Genomic DNA, 18,136 nt, shown 5'->3' on the forward strand with positions numbered 1-18,136 from the left:
GGGACCCAGGTGAGGTCCAGGTGGGCACAGGTGAGAGTCCTACCTTGGAAGAAGCTCTTCACCCGGAGGTAACTGACGCTGAGGCGCAGGACCGAAAGCTTGTCCAGCTTAGAGATGATGTCGGGTGGCAGTGGCAGCAGGCTGGCTAGGTGGTCCAGCTCGGCGTTGAGGCGATCCCGGTGTCTCTTGGAAGGGTTCGACTTCTCGGCGCCCATGGCGGGCCTCCTGTGGGGAAAGATCGCCATCAGACTGGGACTCCCAGGCTGAAAGCCATCCTAGGCGGTGACCTCAGGAGGAGCAATCAGCCTCAAAATGCAGCCGCCAGGGGAAAACGTGCCCATCCCCGAAGATGCGCAAACTAAAGCATCGGCCGCGCCAACCACGCCAGCCACTGGACCGCAGTACTGGAAGGAAGCAGAGAGCCAGGGAGCGGGCAGCAGGAGAGCTGTGTGACCCCAGCACGCTTTCTGGCCTCTCTGTGCCAACTCCCCCAAGGTGGCAGAAGGACACTGGCTCTGGCCGCACTGCTCACCTCTCTTGGCGTGCCTCGAGGGCCCTCAGTCCAGGTGTAAGCGGCCCCTCCGGGCCTCAGTTCCCACTACACAGCAGGGCTGAGAGGTTCTGAGGCGAAGATGATCAAGGCGGCCTCCCACCCACCCCTCCGAGGCCCCGAAGTGCGGCGGCCAGGGCCCCGCCACAGGCCCGCTCCCCCCACAGAGGGAGCGGCCCCTGCCCAGGCTTCCCCGCCCACCACGACCCCACTCATTGACCCTCTCAACCCCGGGAGGATGGTGCCCTCGCCAGCCCTGCCCCCACCTCGCTCAAACTCGACTCCTAAGCCTCCTTCCTAGAAAGCAAAGCCAGGATGGCTGGGGAGGGGCCGCTGCGCCAGGGCCTGCCCCTCCCTGGGTCGGGGGCTGCCAGGCCGGAGGACTCCTGCTGTTCTTGGGGGCTCGGTACTCTTTGGTCCGGAAGTTCCCATTTTTCTACCATGTTCGCTCCTACGTACGTCGAAAGCTGCCTTACGCAACCCTTTCTGTCAGAAGCCCCAGGGCTCACCCCCAACCCATGCTGTCGGCACCGAGGCCACACAAAACCACACAAGAGCTGCAGCACCAATCCCAGAAGCGACTTCTTTCTTTTAATGGAGATGTAATTCACATAACATAAAACTGTTTTGAAGTTTTGGCATTTACTACACTCACAGTGCTGTCAACTTCTATCAAGCTCCAAAATATTTTCTTCACCCCCAAGTCACCCCCCCGCCCGCCCCACTAAGCAGTTTCTCTCATCTTCCCCTCCTCTCAGCCCCTGGCGGCCACAATCGCTTTCTGTCCCCCCAGGTTTGCCCGTTCTAGACACTTTGTGTAAATGGAATCAGACTTTGCGTGCCTGGCCTCCTCCACTGGCCATCAGGCGTCAAGGTTCATCCACGGCACAGCCCGGGTGGAGCTTCACCCCTTTGCACGGCTGTGCTCTACAGCCTGGACCGACGCACCTGTTCAGCTGTTCACCAGCCCACGGGCGCTTGCCTTGCTTCCACTTTACGCGCATTGTAAAGCCTGCAGCCATGAACTTCGAGTCCACATTTCTGCTTGAACATGTGCTTTCGGTTCTCTTGGGTACACGCCTAAGAGCGGAACAACCGGCTTAACCCAGTGGTTCTAGGTGTAACTTTGAGAGGAGCTGCCAGACTGTCCTTCACAGCCACATTCTGCAGCCTCGCCGGCACTTGCTATTTTCCTTTTTTAAAATAAGAGCCATTCTCATAGGTGTAAAGCAGTATCTCATTGTGGTTTGATTGGCATTTCCTTAATGACCAGTAAAGTCAAGCATCTTTTCACATGTTTGTCGGCCACCTCTTTATCTTCTTTGGAGAAATGTCTACTCAAGTCCTTTGCCCATTTTCGAATTGGGTTGTTTGTTTTTCTGTTCTTGAGTTGTAGGAAATCTTTATATATTCAGGATACTAGATCCTTAACAGATATACAATTTGCAATTATTTTCTCCCATTCTCTGGTTATCTTGCCGTTTGTTTCTTTTTTATTTTTTTCCCCTCCGTGAGGCACCTACACCAACATTACTCATGCTGCTAGCCAAAATTTAAAGAGCCAGGAGGCCTGGGGAGACTGAGCAGACCCCGTGTGGACCGGCACTTGACGGCCAGAGGAGAGGCTCACCCAGGAGTGAAAGACACTCAAAGTCGCCCCAGAAAACAAGGTAGCGCTGAGGGCAGGTGTGGGGGCCAGAGAAGGGGAGAGGGTGGCCCAGCTCAAATCTCACCTCTGGGTAGAGCTGTGGGGAGCAGTCGCCCCTCCCAGCCCACGTGTGCCTGGGATGGGACGAGCCGTGACTGTCCCCAGCCCGCACCCCCGAGGGGCACCTGGGGGGACACTCGCAACTGAAGAAGCAGGTGCTAGAAAAGCTCTAGTCCTTCCAGCTTTCCCAGGCCACCTGGCTGGCCCTCCACGCAGCGCCCCCTCCAGTCCCGGGGGCCCCGCCCCCTCCAGTCCCGGGGGCCCCGCCCCCTCCAGTCCCGGGGGGCCAGGGCAGCGACCTCCCCGCCCCCGCCAGGTGGGTGAGAGGGGCCACGGGGAGGGACACGCCCCCCTGAGCTGGCCTCTGCCTCAAGCCCAGGGCCACAGGGAGGAAGCCCCGACTCCCCAGGGTGGAGACGCGGCAGGAGGCGAGGGGACAAGGACCACCGCCACGGGAGGCGCCTGGCCACTCGCTGGCAGGAGGTTTACGAGGGAAGCCAGAAACATGAAACACCTGGGACAAGTCCAACAGAAGACATTCCAGACGCCTAAACTGAGACTATAAAACAGTGCTGAGAAAAACTTAAAGAGACATAAACAAACAGAAAGGCACACCATGTACATAGCCTGTAGGACTCAGTATTGTTAAGACTGTGCTACTCCCCCAGACGGATCCATGGGCTCAATGGAGCCCCAACTGAAATTCCAACAGGACTTTTTACAGAAATGACAGGGAGTCTAGACTTTACATGGACACGCAGAGGACAGAGAATAGCCAATGAGAGGGCAAAGTTGGAGGACTTGCCCGACTGACTATAAGCCTCTCTGAAGCTGCAATGTTCCGAATGGTTTGGTATTAGAGAAAAGATGGAAACATAGATCAATGGAACAGAATAGAGAGCCGAGAAACAGACTCACATATTTTTGGTCAATTCATTTGACACAGATACTGAGGCAATTCAATAGGGAAAGAAAGTCTTTTCAATAAATGGTGCTAATCAACTGGACAGCCATGAAAACAAGGAAACATCAGCCCTTACCTCACACAATACCTGAAATGAGCTCAAAATAGATCATAGACCTAAGTCTAAAATGTACCATGAAAGTTTACAAGAAAATACGCGAGAAAATCTTTGAGACCTCAGAGTAGTCCTGGGACTCTTAGGACACACACTAAAAAAAAAAACTTGTGAAAGAAAAAAATGATAAATTGATCTTTTCCAAAAATTTTTAATTGTCTTTGAAAGTCACCATTAAGAAAATGAAAAGGGGAGGCATAGATTGGTTAAAAATATTCACAACAAGAGCCTATATCCAGAATATGTAAAGAAGTTTTACAATTCAACAAGAAGACAAACAGCCCAATAAGAAGGTAGGCAAATTATTTAGAAAACTCTTCACCAAAGAAGCTGTATGGACGGCAAATAAGCACATGAAAGGATATCAACACCATTAGTCACTAGGGAAACGCAAATTAAAACCATGGTGAGTTACCACCACAACCCATTGGAGGGGCTGAAACCAAGACTGACACCCCAGGCATCGCTGAGAAAGTAGAGGAATCACACGCTCAGCTGCCAGGAATGTAAACGGTGCAGCTGCTTTCGAAAATGGTCTGGTGGTTTCTTAAAAACTCAAACCCTCCTCTGCTGTATATGTGACCCACAATCTTACTCCTAGCTGTTTACCCAAGAGAAATGAAAACACTACATCCAAAGACCCGTATGTAAACATTCACAGCAGCTTTATTCATGATACCCCAACCTGGGAACCACCCAAATGTCCACCTGAGATGACTAAACACACGTGGTTCATCCACACAACGGGCACCACTCGGCGTAAGAAGGACACACTCGGCACACAAACCACGGAGGATCCGACATCATCTTGACAAGGGAGAGCAGGCCCACACGGTGTAGGGTCCCATTTATAGAAAATTCCAGGAAATGCAAACCAGCCTACCGGACAGGAGCGCAGGCAAGGTCGCCTGGGACGAGGCTACCGGAGGAGGGACAAGGGCACAAGGAACCTTCGGATGTGATGGGAGAGTCTGTGACCTCGGCTTTGGCAACGTTTCTCGGGTGATTACACGTCTCAAAACCAATCAGACTGTGCACTGTAAGTCCGCGCAGCTCTGCATGCTTCAGTCGCAGCCCAGGCAAGACCAAAAGTGCGAACGAGGGGGGAGCCGCGCTGCTCACACACCTCTGAGCTCAAGGTGCCGGTCCGCGGTGCAGGGACCCGCCGCTGCGGTCACGGCCCAGCCCTGCTTCCCTCCAGCGCAGGTCCAGCCCTGAGGGCCTGGCAGGGGGCAGGTTCTACCCTGGGGTTCTAGCAGGTTCCATGCATCACAGGCTCGCGGCTTTCATGGCCCACCCACGGAGGATGGGGCCAGACCACAGTCCACAGCCCTCGGCGAGGCGAGGGGGCAGTACTGCAGCTGGCCCGTGGGGCTCACACCTCAGGAGGGGCCGTGGGCCCGGGCACCCGCACATGTGCACACCGCCGGCAGCTCCTCTGGCCTTTGCGATGCACAGACGCTGGCACTCGGACAAGCCGGCACGGCCACGTCCCCCAGAGGGTCCACAGGCACAGCCAGGGGAGTGGGTTCAAGTCACTCCACTGTCGTTCACTGCCCCTCAAATCACAAGTCTAGGTGCCCAATGCCATTACAAATCGGCCAGGAAAACACTGATTATCGAATAGAAGTATTAGGAACAACCAGTGGCCACAGGGGAAAAGAGAGAGGTTCAGACCCCACACCTTACACCAGGAAAAATTCCAAGTGCTCAAAATTTAAATATATATATTAAGGAATCCAAAAAATTTAGACGAAATCCTGGGAAAATTCTCATAAACTTGAAGCAGGGAAGATCTTTCCAATTGTGACATAAAATTAACTAGCCACACAAAGTAAAAGATGAATAAATTCAACTTCATAAAAATTAAATGCTTTCTGCACTGCAAAGAACACTGCAAAGTAAAATAAAAACTGGGGAAAGGTATGTGAAATACATTTAAGAATTAGTCTCCCCAATGTACAACAAGCTCTTACAAATCAAGAAGCAAAAACAATATAATAGAAAAATTATCAAAAGTTGTCAACACAGACGGTTCACAGAAAAGGAAATACAGTGGCTGCTAAGCCTCACGTATGAGAAGAACACGCAAATTCACCAAAGTCTGAGGCGCACCGTGTGCCCGGCAGGGCACGCCTCCAGTGCCGGCCAGTTTGGCGACACCTATGAAATCACAAATGCCACACTCTTGGCCTGAGCAATCCCACTTGCAAGAATGCATATGCCTGTTGGGTCTGGCCTTGATTTACCTGCTTGCAAGCTAGTAACCTGCTGCTGTTCACGGGTCCTGGCAGAAGGCGTGAGCCTCCACGGTCAAAGACAGGAAACTTACTGCTCACAGCATGGCAGGCAGCGCGAGCCTCTGTATGCATCACTGACCCCAAGTCTGTGAGGGTGACACAGAAGGGGCCAGGCAGGGGCTGCGGGCGCAGGGTTTGTGTCAAAGCCGAGGAATCCACCACTCTCACAGTAAACAGTTAACAAGCCTGCTCAGGCCCGCGAGGGAACGGCCAGCACACAGCCACGGCGGTGGCCTCTCCAACCACGAGCACGAGTCCGACACCAGCCACGAAGTCACTCAGCGCAGCAGCGCCTGTGAGCCAGTCGGAACGGACGCTGGCGGAGGGCTAGTGACAACAAAGCACGGCATGCCCCACACAGCTGGACAAGGAACCCATGAGGGACAGTGTCGAAGGTGCACGGCCGTGTGTGCGGACGTGGCCCCTTGTGCACAGAGGCAGGGAGCTCCTGTGCTGCACACCGTGTTCGCTGACTTCTGCGTTAATGCTCTCAGCCCCCCAGATCCCGGTGTACACAGCACTCCCCAGATCCCGGTGTACACGGCCCCCCAGATCCCCGTGTACACAGCCCCCAGATCCCGGTGTACACAGCCCCCCAGATCCCCGTGTACACAGCCACCCAGATCCCGGTGTACACAGCACTCCCCAGATCCCGGTGTACACAGCCCCCCAGATCCCCATGTACACAGCCCCCAGATCCCAGTGTACATAGCCCCCAGATCCTGGTGTAAGCAGCCCCCCAGATCTCGGTGTACACAGCCCCCCAGATCCCGGTGTACACAGCCCCCCAGATCCCGGTGTACACAGCCCCCCAGATCCCGGTGTACACAGCCCCCCCAGATCCCGGTGTACACAGCCCCCCAGATCCCGGTGTACACAGCCCCCCAGATTCCCGTGTACACAGCCCCCCAGATCCCGGTGTACACAGCCCCCCAGATCCCGGTGTACACAGCCCCCCAGATCCCGGTGTACACAGCCCCCCAGATCCTGGTGTACACAGCCCCCCAGATCCACATGTACGCAGCCCCCCAGATCCTGGTGTACACACCCCCCGGATCCTGGTGTACACAGCCCCCAGATCCTGGTGTACGCAGCCCCTCAGATCCTGGTGTACACAGCCCCCCAGATCCTGGTGTACACAGCTGCCTCTCCAGGTACTTCTTTCCTTATTTAAGGTGACAAATGTTCTCACCAGAACAAATGAGCTCAGGACATAGTCCCCCCGCACCACCTCCTCCTGGTGCATAGCTCTGCCTGCCCCACCTGCCCCCTCTCACCTGCAGACCAGGCTGAACACTTCCCCCAGCACCCTGGCTCCATCCCAAGGCCCACAGCGGCCACACAAGTGACTCAGGTGACAACCGCTTTCCAAAGTCCAGCCTCACCAGCCTTTGACACCCATCCTTGGGACTGGAGGTGCCCGCATTCCTGTCGACCTCTCATGGGGTCCTGCAGCCCCTGGGGGCCCGGAGGGTGGCCTGGGTCCCAGAAACCCAGATCCCCACAAAGACACTACTGCAGGTGCACACACACACACGCCCACACCCAGACAGGGCTGTGTTACACACATGAAGCTACATCACACATTCACACATCTGTATTACACACACACAGAGGCTCACACACACACACACACACACACACACACACACACACACACACAGCCCCAGCCACGGTGGACACACCATAGGACCTGTCCCAGGACGGACGCAGCCCTGGGCTCTGGGAGCCGCTCTCTGCAGACCAGTTCCGTGACTGCAGGCCACCCGCTTCATGGCCCCGAGCCCCACTGGCCAGCCACGGGCAGGTGGGGGATGTGAGCGTGGTGCTGTGTCCCGGGGCTGGCGGGGGCCGTGCCTGGGGTTCCCTTCCCCCACCCCACTCCACCCCCCGGACGCCCCAGGCCGAGAGGACGAGCCCCAGTCTCCTTTCGCTTGGGGTGAAGCCCAGAGGCACCGTGGTGCATGCAGCCAAGGATGAGGACGGGGTCTTACCTGGGGGGGGGAGGGGCACCCTGGGCCAGACCTCAGCGTCCAATCAGGGCTGGGAAGGCGGCCCAGGGTCCCACCTGCGCTCCCGAGCACCAAGAGTGTCCCCTGCCCAGCCCGACCCCCGCTGGTCCTGCGGGTCCCCGCACCCTCAGGAAGGCTTGACCAAAACCTCGCCTCACTCACTTTGTTTCTAAAATTCACTTTTTTCAATGAAAACACAAATGCCTCCCCTCCATCAGTAACAGTCAACAAAAACAGAAGACGGATACTTTACTGTTTCTGAATGGGCTTCCTTCTTTTCCTCCCGGCATACAGGCACTCCCCCGGCGGAATCATCGTCTCGGGCCCTAAGGAAAAAAGGGGCATCAAGTTGGTCACACTGAAGAGACCCCAGTGCCCTCCATACCCCCCCCAAACCACCAAGGCGGCGGGAGCGGCAGCGGAGGCCCGGCGCCCTGTCCGCCCACAGTGCTGGCTGAGCGAGATGCCCGGGGGCACGACCTGCATGGGCCCCCAGCGCTGGCTGAGCGAGATGCCCGGGGGCACGATCGGCACGGTTGGGGGTGGGGCCCAGCGCTGGCTGAGCGAGATGCCCGGGGGCACGACCTGCACAGGCCCCCAGCGCTGGCTGAGCGAGATGCCCGGGGGCACGACCTGCACAGGCCCCCAGCGCTGGCTGAGCGAGATGCCCGGGGGCACGACCTGCACAGGCCCCCAGCGCTGGCTGAGCGAGATGCCCGGGGGCACGACCGGCACTGGGGGTGGGGGGGGTGAACCACCCCCTCCGCAGCCAAGATGGAAGCCGGCTCATGACCTCTCCCCTTTGATGGGCAGCCTTGCGGCCGCCAGCCTGGCCAGAGAACGCAGTCCTGTCACCACACTCCTGAGACGAACAGCCCTGTGCTGGGAAAGCTTCCGGCAGGTAAACACCCTGAGGCGCCAGGAAACAGGAGCCACTCCGCAGGGTGTCCGAGAGCAGGACACGTGGCCGTGGGCACCGAGGACCGTGTGCTGGGGCAGGGCTCCGGGCAGGCGGGCGATCCCAGTGCCGTCTGCGGCCAGGCTGCGCCTCCCACTCCTCCCCCGCGGCCGGTATTTCTAGGCACACAGGCTTCCTCTTCTCCACGTAAAATCTCTCTCCACGCCACCACGCTGGGCTTCCACTTTGGCCACTAACTCACAGCCGCACTGAGCCCAGCTGACCATGCCTGCCGGCCTCCACCAGCAGTGTGGACACGGACGCTGCAGTCGGTGTCTGTGCCCTGAGGCTGGTCAGCTCGCCCATCTCCTCAGGGAGTGCATCAGAATCTTGATTTTCCCGTGCAGTGAGGATGTCTGAGCCCTCACAAACATCCTGCAGACCGGTGACCCCTCAACACCAGGCTCTGGGCCAGCTGACCCAGAGAGGAGGTTAGGAGCCCTCCCCTGGCCTCAAGTGTGTACAACCTGGAAGAGGAAGCAGAGTCAGACCCACGATTTCCACCCTGTCCAGAAAGTGCAGTGAAAATATTGGAAACATGTCATGGATCCACTTTAAGTATAAGAAACACACTTTGACTATTGACATAAGTAGGTAAAGTAAATGGATCAAAAAAGATACACTAACCAAAAGTATAGCTGGAGTAGCTGTGTGAGTATCAGACAAAGCAGACTTCAGACAAAGGAATATTACCAGGGACAAAGAGGGATATTATAAAAGAATAAAGGGGCCAATTTTCCAAGAAGACATAGCAATCCTAAATGAGAATGCATCAGCCACAGCTTCGAAATACAGGAAGCAAAAACTAATAAAACTGAAAGGATAATTCATTAGTAACTTCAACATTCCTCTCTCAGTAATCAATAGAGCAAACAAACAGAAAATCACAAAGGATATAGAATATCCAAACAACAACAAATGTAGACTAATTGAAATATATAGACTACTCCAGCCAACAACAGCAGAATACATAGTCTTTGTACATGGAACATTCATCAAGATAGACCATATTCTTGAACTTAGAACAATCCTTAACAAACTTAAAAGAATAAAAATACAAAGTATGTTCTCTAACAATAATGGAATTAAACTAGAAAGATATATGGAAAATTCCCAACTATTTGGTAAGCAACCCATTTCTAAATAACCATGGGTCAAAGAGAAAGTCTCAAAGAAATTTAGACGTATTTTGAACTGAATGAAAATGAAAATACAGCATATCAAACTCTGCGGGATACAGCTGAGCAGTACTTTGATGGACACTGATAACATTAAATGTTTATATTAGAAAACAATTAAACGTTTCAAATAAGTAATCTAAGCTTACACTTTAAGTAATTAGAAGAAGAGAAAACAAATCCAAATCAAGCAGAAAGGTGGAAATAATAAAGAGGAAAAATCAATGAAACTTAAAATGGAAACACAGAAAAATCAACAAAACCAAGAGTTGGTTCTTTGAAAAGATCAACAAAATTGATAAACCTCTTGCCAGACTGATCAAGAAATAGAGAAGATATGGATTACTAATATCATGAATAAAAGAAGGGACATCACTACAGATCCCACAGACATTAGAAGGAAAATAAGAGAACACTGCCATGAACTTAGCTGTGTGCCCACCAAATTCATATGTTAAAGCCCTAATCCCCCATTTGACTTGTATTGGAGATGGACCTCTAAGGAGATGATTAAGGTGAAATGAGGTCATACAGGTGGAGCCCTGATCTGATAGAACTGTTGCCCTTATAAGAAGAGGAAGAGAGAGGAGAGCTGTGTCTTCACCATGTGCAAGCCAAGAAAAGCACTCTCATCAGAAATCAAATCAGTAGGCACTTTGATCTTGGACTCCCCAGCCTCCAGAACTGTGAGAAATAGATTTTCATTGTTTTTAGGTGTTGATTGAGCCACCCAGTCTGTGGTATTTTGATACGGCAGCCCAAGCAGACTAAAACAAATACTATCCCCACAAATTCAACAATTTAGATGAAATGGACCAATTTCTTGCGTGACATAAACTACCAAGCTCACTCAAGAAAAAACAGATAAGCTGTTTAGCCCTGTATTTATTCCAACAACAACAAACAAAAGCCAAAGCCCAGATGGATTCACTGGTAAATTCTACCAATTTAAGGAAGAAATAATACCACTTGTTTGCAGAAAACTAAAAATTAAATGAAAAACTGCCAACTCATTTATAAGTTCAGCATTACCCCGATACCAAAACCAAAGACATTTTGAGAAAAGGATGGACGAAAATCCCTCATGAACATAGGCACAAAAATCTTCAATTAGATATTAGCAAATGGGATCCAACAATATATAAAGAGCACAACACATCACAAATGGGGTTTGCTCAAGGAATTCAAGCCTGATTCGACACCCAGAAATTGACCAGTATAATTCACTTTATTAAAAAATAAAAGAAAAAAATATATATGGTCACCTCAACATACATAAAATGCATTTGACAAAATCCAAATCCATGCATAATAATAAAAAAACCTCTGATCAAACTAGGAATAGAAAGGAACTTAATTAACCTGATAAAGGACATCTACCAAAAAAACCTACAGCTGGCATCACACCTAACAGTGAAAGACTGTATACATCCCCAGAGATCATAAATAAGACAAAGATGCCCTCTATCACCATTCCCCTTAATGTTCACAGACAACAGGATGGTACATACAGAAAATCCCAAAATTTGGCTAAGACAAATCTTTTATAACTTATAATAATTGAGTCCAGCAAGGTCACCAGGAAAAAGGACAATATAAAAAAGTCAATTGTGTTTCTATACACTAGCAATGAACAATTGGAATACAAATTTTTAAAAAACCATACCGTTTACAACAGCACCAAAATAAAAATTAAATATTTAGGTATTTCAATAGGTTTAATATGTGTAACTGGGGCCCTAAAGAATAGGAGGGTAATAGAGGTGACAGAAAAAATTTAAGTAATAATAGCAGAAATTTGTCCAAACAATGAAAACTATAAACCTACAGATTCAAGACGTCAATGAACCCCAAGCACAAGAAACAGGAAGAAAACTACACCAGGCACATCATAATCAAATGACTCAAAACCAGAGATAAATAGAATAATCTTAAAAGCCACCAGAGAAAATAGCATTGGGTACAAAGAAACAAAGATAAGTATGACAGCAGATGCCTCCTGAGAAACATGTACATGAGGAGACAGTGGGGCAGCAATTTTAAAGCACTGAAAGAAAAAACTTGAAACTAGAATTCTAAACTCTGTGAAAATATCTTTCAAAAATTAAGGCTAAATGAAGACTTTTTCAGACATAACAAAGCTGAAAGAATTCATTGCCAGCTGACCCACACTATAAGAAATGTGAAAGAGTGTCTTCAGGCCAAAGGAAAATGATACCAGATGGTAACGTGGATCCACAAAATGGAACAGAAAGCACAGGAAGTGGTAACTGCACGGGTAAGAATGCAAGACTCCTTGTTACTATCTAACTATCTCTGAAAGATAATTGACTGTTTAAACAGCAGTGACAATGATGTGTTGTGGGGTTTATAACCTATGCAGATGTCAAGGTTTGGCAACCACAGCACGAAGGCCAGGAGTGGGAGATGGTAGCACCCCACTGGGAAGCGGTGTATTGGTACCCTTCGGGCTTGCGCTGCACAGATGGGCTGGACTCTTCGAGCATTTCTTCTCTGTAGCGAGCGCAGAGTGAGGGGCTTCTGGTTCCCGTGCGTCCCCCGTGTCTTCTTGTTCCTGCTCACCTCTTACGGAGGCTGGGAAACTCAGCGAAACATCTCCGCCAGCCCAGAGCCTGAACCCCCAGGTACAGGCGAGCCCTCTCGGCACCTCCCTCAGCCCTGAGTACCCTTCCGAGCTCTCTTTCTGCTGTTGTTAATACTTCTTTATATGAATTAAAGTCTCTTAACTCAAACAAAAAATTAAGTAAAAAACATAAAAACCTGATTTTTAAAGTTCACATGTTTTAGAGATACACGCTAACACCTGTGAAAGGATGAGACGTCAGCGATTTGTTTCTGTGTAATCTGCGGAGCAGGGTGGGGTTTACATGACACTAAATCAGCCAGTATTGCCAGCTGACCATCTATGATACTTGATGAATAAATTAGACTCGTTATAAAATTCTCTCCACTTTTGTAAAAGATTTGAAAATTTTCGTAATAAAAAGGTTTTTAAAAAGCATTGAGGGCTTCCCTGGTGGCGCAGTGATTAAGAATCTGCCTGCCAATGCAGGGGACACGGGTTAGAGCCCTGTTCCGTGAAGATCCTACATGCCACAGAGCAACTAAGCCCGTGCGCCACAACCACTGAGCCTGTGCTCTAGAGCCCATGAGGCACAGCTACTGAGTGCCACAACTACTGAAGCCCATGCGCCTAGAGCCCATGCTCTGCAATGAGAGAAGCCACCCCAGTGAGAAGCCCATGCACCGCAATAAAGAGTAGCCCCTGCTCACTGCAACTAGAGAAAGCCCGCATGCAGCAATGAAGACCCAACGCAGCCAAAAATAAATAAATTAAATAAATAAGTTTTTTTAAAAAGCATTGAAAAAAGAGAAATGTGGCACAAGAATAAACATAATGTGGTCAACTGATTTTCAACAAAGCCATTCAATGGGGAAAGAACAGTCTCTTCACCAAAAGGTGCTGGCACAAATGGACATCCAATACCAAAAAGTGAAGCTGGACCCCTACTTCACACCCTTTACAAAACTTAACCAAAGTTAGTTAAAGACCTAAGTGTAGGAGCTAAAAGAAAACATAGGGCTATATCTTCATGACCTTACATTTGGCAATGGATTCTTAGATATGTCACCAAAAGCACAGGTAAGAAAAGAAAAATGAGATAAATTGAACCCCATCAAAATTTAAAACTTGGGCTTCAAAGGACACTATCAAGAAAGTGAAGAGACAACTCACAGATGGGAGAAAATATCTGCAAATCATATATCTGATAAAGGTCTGGTATACAAACTACATAAAGAACTCTTAAAACTCAACAACAAAAAGACAAACAACCTAATTAAAAATGAGCAAAGGACTTGAATAGACCTTTCTCCCCCCAAAAACATACAAATGGTCAACAAGCACATGAAAAGATTCTCAACATCATTACTCACTAAAGAAATGTAAATCAAACCCACAATGAGATACCACTTCATACCCATGACAATGGCCATAATATTTAAAAAAAAAAAAAAAAAAAAGGAAAATAACAAGTGTTGGTGAGATTCTGGAGAAATTGGGACCCTTGTGCCGTGCTGGTGGGGATGAAAAATGGCACAGCTCCTGTAGAAAACAGTTTAGTATTTCCTCAAAAAGTTAAACATAGGGTCACTATATGACCCAGCAATTCCACTCCTAGGTATATGCCCAAGAGAACTGAAAACATATGTTCAAGCAAAATCTGGCACACAAATACTCACAGCATCATTATTCACAAGAGCCAAAAAAGCAGAAACAACCTAAATGCCCATTGACTGACGAATGGATAAGCAAAATGTGGTCCCTCCACACAGTGGACTATTGCTCAGCCATGAGAAGGAACAAAGCTCTGAGGTCCCTACAGCACAGACGAAGCTTGGAAACACCATGCTATGTGAAAAAGAAGGCAGACACAGAAGGACACATATTGATTGCATTTATATGGAATGTCCAGAACAGGCAAACCCACAGAGACAGAAAGTAGGTGAATGGTTGCCAGGGGCTGGAGGAAAAAAGAATGGGGAGTGACTGCTTAAAGGGTATAGAGTTTCCGTTTGGGATGAAGAAAATGTTTTGGAATTAGAGGTGGTAGTTGCACAACTTTGGCAATATACTCAATAAATACCACTGAACTGTAAATTTTTAAATGGTTAATTTTATGTAGTGTGAATTTTACCTCACTAAAAACAAAGAACACAAATTTGTATATAAACATAAATAAAATGTGTGGAGTGGCCAGGAAGACGGGGCGCGGCAGGAGAGAACCGCGCAGCGGGGCTAGGAGCGCCTGTGGGGCATTCTGAGAGGAGAGGCAGGGATGGGTGGCAGCTGCGGGGGCTTGGGGGTCTAAAGCTGGTTTTTAAGCTGCTGGGGATGACGCGGCAGAGGAAACACTAGAGCTCTGGAGAGATGGGCTGGGGTGGGTGAGTGGGGATAGGGCCCCGGTGGCCGCAAGCTGGAGCAGGAACGGGTGGACGGATGCTTCGGAAGGGTCCAGCCTTCTCGGCTCACCCTGAGCCACGGCCACCAGGCCTGCGCTTCTCTGGGAAGCTGGAACCCGGCGGGCAAGGTCATCCCATCTGAACTGCAAGGGCTTTCAACTCAAGCAGGAGAGGCCAGAGCCGGACCCGGCCTGGCCCCAGCCTGGGGGGAAACCGGTCAGGGATGCTTCCCCACACACGAGAGGGGCCGGACGCCCCTCAAGATCAAAGGTGAGGGGGCTGGCTGACCTGCCTCGGCCCCAGGAGGCCCATCCCCAGCACCACCATTCCCTAAGTGAGTCTGAGCTCAGAGCAGGGGTGGTGCGGGCTGGAGGCGACAGGGAAGAGGAGCAGGGGCCACAGGACACTTCGGGGGGGCAGAGCCGGCCCCTCACTTTCCTCCAGCCAAAACCCCCTCCCCACAGCAGGAGCCGAGACAGGGTCCAGGCTCCCGGGTGCGGGCCCTCCCCAGCCGCGCACGTGGCCTGCCAGCTGGCCCACAAGGCCCATCCTCCCTTGGTGGAAGGGGCCTAAAAACAGGGGCTATGGCAAAAAACACCAGGGCAGATAAAGACTCTCCAGGTACCCCTTCGGGGGTGAGGGAGAAATCAAGGGGGCCAGCCGTTGTCCCCTGGAATAGCCGTGGCTTGGGGTCCAGTTCCTGCCAATTCCTGCCCTAGGAATCCTAAATATGGGCTCCATTTTACTAAATACTGTGCACTTTCCTCCAAAAGATGAAGCCCTCATCGGATCGGACCAAACTCCCCACAGAAATGCGCCACTGAGGCAGCACGAGGGCCTGCCCCCCAGAAGCTCTGAGCTGTGTTTCTCAGAGAAATCTGAACTTTCATAAGAACCTTTTATGGTAAAAATAATAGCTGACCATTTCAGAAAATACACACAAGCGAAAAACAAAAATAAAAGATCCTCCCATGCCATGTAGCGGTGCCCTCGGCTCCCGCGCAGCATGTGTGCCCCGTCCACGGGGCCGCACCGCTCTGGGACTGAGCTAAGAGGGAAACACGCAGGCGGTCCGAGTCCAGACTGCCCGGTACCCACCTGGAAGTCATCATCCGCAAACAGGGAGCCTGCAGCCACGGCTGCTGGAGGCGGCACAGGCCCCGTCAGGGCCACACTGCCCACCGGCTGCTCAGCTGACCACGAGTGGGTCCTGAGGCCTCCACCGGGATCGGGCTTGGGCCCAGGAGGCTGCAGAAACCAGGCTCCAGGCCCTGATGGCGGACGCTGGGTGGAGGCCAGCCGGCTCAGAAGCCCGCCTCTGCCAGAGGCCCCTGGAGAGTGTCCTGGGTGGGCTGGGCTGCTGACCAGGCCGGGAGAAGTCCAGTTCACCACTGTTGAGTGCCCAGAGCAAGGGGGCAGATGCCCAGGGCACACACTCACGCACCCCCTCTGCGCCCGGCCCCTCGAGGACCAGAGCCTCTGGCTGGTCACACAGAGGCCCGCGTGAGTCACAGGGCGGCCACAGCTGGAGACCCACTGGATGCTTCCAAGGGGGGCTGACGCCTCCGGCCCCAGCCCTTCAGACCAACCAGGAAACAGACGAGGAACCCAAGGGCAAACTGCCCAAGGCCTCTGAACTCTGACCCTGGCTGGTCACCTGCCCTGTGGGCAGCCCCCTCCCCAAGGGGGGAGGGTGGTCACAGCAGCAACACCGGGTCCCTGAAGTGTTGAGGGCCTGTGCCTCTCACAAAGTATCCACAATCTGGGATTTTCCGCCACTCAAAATAAGACTTTAGGGAAAAAAACTTTCTTGGTGCCACTAACTGAAACCCAGTGAATTCCTGGAACACACGCCTTCCGCCCTTCCAGAGTGTGAGAACCAAGGCTGGCGCTCCCGGCCCCGAAGGAGGGGGCTGAGCTGTGCACCCCCAGCTCTGGGACCCCCCCCGGCTGGGGGCCTCCCCTCACCAGCTGCCCTGGAGAGGGCTCAGGAGTCCAATTCAGAGTCCCCCCCCGCCCCCCAGCATCTGCCCAAAACAGTTCCGAAAGAAACTGGGCCAAGAGCAAAGGGCAATTAGCCCAGCTCCCCCAGCGCGGGGGTCGGACGCTCCCAGGCCGGGAAACTGAGGGACCGCAAGCAGTGAAAGTGGACTGGCTTTCCTCAAAAGCCTTGTTTTTATTTTTAGGTGAGAAGCGGCCCGTTGGACCCCAGGGCCTGGCGACGTGAGGATGGGGTGAGTGGAGGCGGATGGGGGGGGTCGAGGGTGCGGGAGCCTTGGGAAGACGGCCCTGCGCTAGGGTCTCCCTCGCGGAGTTGGACCTGCGGAGCACGTCCGGCGCACTTACCCGGCCGGCGGGGCGCGGAGGCTCAAGCGCGCCCGCGGGAGGTGTCCGCGGGGACAGGGAGCTGTGGCTGCGCGGCTGCCGGCGCTCGCATCTCGGGGACCAGGCGGCGGCTGTGGCCGCGGAAGGACAGCCCCACCCCGGCACGCGAGCCGCCCCGCCCCGCCCCGGAGACGACCGAGCCCGGGAGGCGGCAGGGGGCGCGCGCGCGCATCTCCGCCCGGCCAACGGTCCCCGGGTCTGTGTGCGCCACGGTGGGGTCCTGCCCTGCGCCCCCCGCGTCCCCGTGGTCCCCGGGATCTCTGTGCGCCACGGTGGGGTCGCGCTCTGCGCCCCCCCCGTCCCCATGGTCCTCCGGATCTGTGTGCGCCGCGGTGGGGTCGCGCTCTGCGCCTCTCGTGTCCTCGTGGTCTACCCAAGGGTCTGTCCGCTCCAGGGTGCCTGTGCCCCTCGAGGCCCCCGTGCTCCCCGCGGGAGCCCCAGACCCTCTATTCCTCGTCCGCAGTCGCGCGCCCCCTTCCACCTGCGCCCGCTGAGGCCGAGCGCGCACCTGCCCGCGGGGCGGAGGTGCGGGGCCCAGACTCCCCGAGCAGCTGGGTCCCGGCCTCCGGATCCGAATGTGTAACGTGAGCGTAGCATGTCCTGCTCCGCTTGCTCCAATTAGGTTGTTGCTAAAATCAAAGGGTTTTACAGTTTAAAAATACTCATGTAATACTTTTAACCCTGCACCTTCCTGGAGCCGCAGGGCAGTTCGTGTAAGTCTCGATCCCGACATTTCTGGTTCGAAGGAGCCAGGCCTCCAGCGGGGCCCTTCCCACCCCTCTGGCTGCTCCTTCCCCCTCCTCCACCCGGACCATCCGGCCCCTCCCCTCCTCCGTCCTGGCGGACACGTCCAGACTTTGAAAGCTCCCCTTCCCTCACTGGGCTCGGCCTGTGGGTCTGGTCCCGGAGCCCCCGGGGACACGCCGTGAGCCTGGCCTCACATCCTGGGCATTCTGCCCCAACGTCTGAGGGCCCCCTCCCGG

General features: G+C 52.9%; 1 protein-coding gene across 2 annotated transcripts in view; it reads right to left on the bottom strand.

Annotated features, from left to right (window-relative positions):
• Positions 1 to 17,266, bottom strand: part of AHRR (aryl hydrocarbon receptor repressor) — a 73,996-nt gene extending 56,730 nt beyond the window's left edge. The window contains exons 1-3 of one of the 2 annotated variants that reach the window (XM_082455268.1): positions 17,115 to 17,266; positions 7,903 to 7,975; positions 44 to 225 (exon numbers count right to left, since the gene is read on the bottom strand). In XM_082455268.1, coding sequence (XP_082311394.1) covers positions 44 to 225; positions 7,903 to 7,964 — 244 coding nt within the window. In that variant the 5' untranslated portion in view covers positions 7,965 to 7,975; positions 17,115 to 17,266. Of the gene's footprint in view, positions 1 to 43; positions 226 to 7,902; positions 7,976 to 15,866; positions 16,720 to 17,114 lie in introns of those variants that run through there. The other variant, XM_082455269.1, reaches the window with a different exon arrangement.
• Positions 17,267 to 18,136: the final 870 nt, after the last annotated feature.

This window comes from Balaenoptera physalus, assembly GCF_965194825.1.
Source record: "Balaenoptera physalus genome assembly, chromosome: 3".
Lineage (NCBI taxonomy): Eukaryota > Metazoa > Chordata > Mammalia > Artiodactyla > Balaenopteridae > Balaenoptera > Balaenoptera physalus.